The 4,344-nt window shown below is 39.1% G+C and overlaps 1 protein-coding gene across 1 annotated transcript in view; it reads left to right on the plus strand.

Annotated features, from left to right (window-relative positions):
- Positions 1-23: 23 nt before the first annotated feature.
- Positions 24-4,344, plus strand: part of nags (N-acetylglutamate synthase) — a gene marked incomplete at its 3' end in the record, with an annotated part of 10,417 nt that continues 6,096 nt past the window's right edge. The window contains exons 1-2 of the mRNA XM_020589098.1: positions 24-303; positions 523-562. Of these exons, the coding sequence (XP_020444754.1) occupies positions 24-303; positions 523-562 (320 nt within the window). The remainder of the gene's footprint in view (positions 304-522; positions 563-4,344) is intronic.

The following is a 4,344-nucleotide window of genomic DNA, read 5'->3' on the forward strand; positions in this document are numbered from 1 at the left end:
CTTCGCAGCCAAGAGCACAAGGCATGATCACTGGCTCTCACTCTGACTGTGTTGCCATAGACACAGCGGGTTTTAGAAGCACTTATCAAACTTTTCCTGAACACTCTGTATCTGTGTTCCAGGTGCTGGGCACAGTGTCGCTGCCTAGCGACCTGCCCTGTCTCTCCATGGCGGCATGGCTGAGCGCAGCAGAGCGCTGCAGGGTGACCGCCATAGCCAGACTGCTCAACCAGCTGCCGAGCGAGTCCTCTGCTGTGATCACCTCCGCTGACACCGTGCTGACTGAGCTGTTCAGCCACAGAGGTGAGACTGCTGACTGAGTTTCTCCAACATGTATTGTACATACACCCACACATGTGGAGAGCTGTCTATTTTGAGGTGGAGCCAAAAGAGCACTTGTCCATCTTACAGTATGTATGTATGTGGGGAGGTGGTTTGGACGACACAACAATGATCAACATGAGTTTATTTTTAATAGGATTTTCATAACTGCTCCTTCTTGTCTGTCTCCCTGTGTCTCAGGTTCTAGTACACGTTTTAAAAATGGAGACCCCATACATCGGTACGTAGCTGTCACAAATACACACAAACACATACACAATACATACAAACTGAACTGTAGACCATAATACAATGTCACTCTTTTTATAAAATCAACCATTTTAAAGGTTTGTTTAAAAGTATATATTTAAAAAAAAACATACTCTTTTATTGCATTTACACTAAATACTTTTTCCTGTGTATGTGTGTGTGTGTGTTTGTGTGCCTGGTATTGCTCACATTGTGGGAGCCAGAAATCGGCACTTGAGTCAGCAACTCCTGTTCGAATCCCACATAAATAGATTTCTCACTTGACTCGTAACTTGTACCTAAATGACTGCACACTTGACTTGGACTCCAGTATTTTTGCAGGAGGGCAGCTTTGGTTTTTACTACTTTCTGTAATCTTTTAACACATCATAGTGGAAATCTGCCAACTACAGGCATGATGTGACACAACAAGCTCTGTCAAGTCGTGTTGGTGACATGATTTATATGCTGTAACTTTTAGATATAAGGAGTTCAAACCCCTGTGATTGACAGAAAAACTACCTCTTGTAAAGAACATGTGAAAAAGATAAAAGTTAACTATAGAGTATTGTAGGGATGACATATTTTTGCAGGCTAACTCGGAAGTTAGCATCACCCTGGTTCCCTCTACAAAAAGTCAATGGGATTTTTCCATAGGTTTTGTTCAGCAAGATAATCTTCACAAGTGAACATAGCTTTTAGAATTTTTAGAGCCCAAATACAATTGGCAAAAGTAAAAAGCTATTGTTAGGCTATAAATGAACTACATCATGGTCCCATGACTTCATTGTGACACCACAGCATCAAACTTGATTTAGCGCTCTTACCTCTTCTAAAAAAATCCTTTCCCTTGAACATGCATCTAGTGATCATGGCTGGGTCAGTTAGAATAGTTTGCAAAGACACGAGTTTAGAAATAATAAGGCTGTAGGCACACTTGACTTGGACTCCAGTATTTTTGCAGGAGGGCAGCTTTGGTTTTTACTACTTTCTGTAATCTTTTAACACATCATAGTGGAAATCTGCCAACTACAGGCATGATGTGACACTCAAATAAAACACACAACAAGCTCTGTCAAGCCGTGTTAGTGACAGGATTTACAGTATATGCTGTAACTTATATATATAATATCACTCATGTATAGAATATTATGTATATATAGAATAGTTTGCAAGTTTAGAAAAATAACAAGGCTGTTAAGGCGAGATAGTTAGTCTCCACGTTCGGCCATGATCTTTAATGTCCCAGAAAACCTCTGTAGTTTCATTTAGCCACTTGTTAGCAACTTCCTTTTTAAAGACACGTAAAAGCATTAAAAATCAAGAGTGGCGTGTTTACTGATGTATTTTGTGTTCAGGAACAAAATGTAACAATGTCTTAGCCTTGTGTTTACCACAGGTGTCTAACCAAAAACCCATTCAAAAAACCCAGTCACTTCAGGGAGAGGGAACTGGAAGTGCAACAATATTAATTCAGTTGTGGGTTTTAGGACTTAATGCTACAGCACTCTGTTATTCAAAAACATTGTGCTCAAGGTACAAGTCAGATGCACTCAGCAAAGGTTCATCAAGCAAAATCAACAAAAATCTGACTCAGTGAAGAAGGCAGCTATGCTGAAACATCTGTGTTCTTTCCTAGCCATGTAAATTTAAAGCTATTATTAAAACTTGTATTTGGGGCCATCTTTCAGAGTGCAAAGGCCTTTTGTTGATTTTGTAAGAAGATAAAAGTCACAAGGCTGACCACATCTAACTTGAAAACTCACCCAGAAGTCAGTATTGCAGATAGCCTATACATTCGAGAATTTAACCTGGAATTAGTGTAACGTTGTGTTAATGTCACTGCTGTTGTTGTAATGTCAAGCATGTTGGCTGGTTAGGTTCCTCATCTCTGTAATGTATAATGATGTAGCTGTTCAAAGTGTTTAACTTTACTGCCCTCTGAGTGTGTGTCAACATGGTGTTGTGGCTCGTGATTATTTGCTAAACCAAGAACCTGTTAATTTGCATGGTAAATTATGTGGTGTTGATAATGTTGCTGGGCATACACTTCAGGTTCTACAGTTTGCACTTTATTAGGAACTCCAGGATAAATCTAAAGCACTGCTTCAAGAAGATGATAATATTTGCGATCATACTGTATGAGGTAAGACAGCTGGCAATAATATGTGTGAGTATTAGTCTATGGTTGTTCATAAATTATTAAGTTGTAAACAAAAAAGTGTTTTTGTAAACTCTTCCATAAGTGAAATCATAAAATATGTAGTGTGTGTTCTGTATGTGAGAATACACTTTAAAAAGATACAACTTCAAGAAATCACAAATACAAAGTGAAAACTGGCGTTTATGCTTTCCTCGATATGAAATTGAATTTACAACAGTAACCTGACTATCAGAATACATCACAGGGTCACAGGCTTAATGCACTGAGAAGATGCATCAATTCCACAAACTGCACATGCATCCAAAGTTGGACTTTATTCTCCTCAGGCAGATGGGGCCAGTAGTTGGGCCCCTTTGTCACCATGGGCCTGGGGTGATGGCACCCTGCTTGCTCCACTACAGGTTGTAGACCTCCGTTGTTGTCCGGAATCTTCACACTTCACCAGCCAGTACTTGCTAAAGATTTCTGTAGGTTCCAAACATTGTACTATTAACTTTGCTGGGAGCTGTTTGTGCTGTGTACAGACCTTATATTTGACTTTTTGCCTCACGTTTGTAATAAGACCTCCTGAATGCTGACCATCTGTTTTATTCAGACATATATAAGCTGAATTATTTTACAAAGAGAACACATTTTCAGAATCTGCTTTATTGGCTAGGTGTGTTGGACACACGAGCAAAAACTAAACCAGTTGTGATTAATGCAGAAACCATCCATCCATTATCTATGCTGCTTGTTCCTGAATAAGGTTGTGGGGGCGCTGGAGCCAACCCCAGCTGACACTGGGTGAGAGGTGGGGTACAATAGGTTTACAATACACAGAATATTTATCACAAGTTTCCTGTGCATACACTATATACACTCACCGCCCACTTTACTAGGTACACCTGTACAATTGTATGCACTTCAATACAACACTTCCACCTTAACATCTGTGTTTATGAAGTGCAAAATGTTTCAGCTTTAGGTGAAATTGTCATAAATGTGTAAATTAAATTAAATGTTTATTATTGAGGTCATAGTTAAAGGTGGTGTTGTTGCACTGGATTACGTTATATTCAGGGGTGTTCCTAATATTCTGACATCTATGCAGCTGGGGTGGACAAAAATATAAATACAACTCTGAATATAATGTAGTCCAGTACAACGCCACCTTTAACTATAACCTCAATAATAAACATTTTATAAACATAATATAATTTATACATTTATGACAATTTCACCAAAACTGAAACATTTTGAGCTTCATAAACACAGATGTTAAGGTGGAAGTGTTGCACTGAAGTGCATACAATTGTGTACCTAATAAAGTGGACAGTGAGTGTATATACTGTATACACACACACACACACATACGCACAGAAGTCAATACAGCAGTTGGTTTGCACTCGTGTCACTCTACAGCTCACTGTGCATCTCCTGTGAATCTGTTTGCTTCCATAGTTCTGTCAGGAAAAGCACAACCGTGTCTACCATTCAGTGAAAAACTTATGTAAAAGGAGTGAAAACTGTGGTTGTGAGGACAAGTTAAAGGTCATTCATTCATATCACTCTAGGTGTAATACCACCGCCATAGGCGCTGAATGTTTCTCTTCATACAGACAAATGTC

This window comes from Monopterus albus, unplaced genomic scaffold (assembly GCF_001952655.1).
Source record: "Monopterus albus unplaced genomic scaffold, M_albus_1.0 scaffold862.1, whole genome shotgun sequence".
NCBI lineage: Eukaryota > Metazoa > Chordata > Actinopteri > Synbranchiformes > Synbranchidae > Monopterus > Monopterus albus.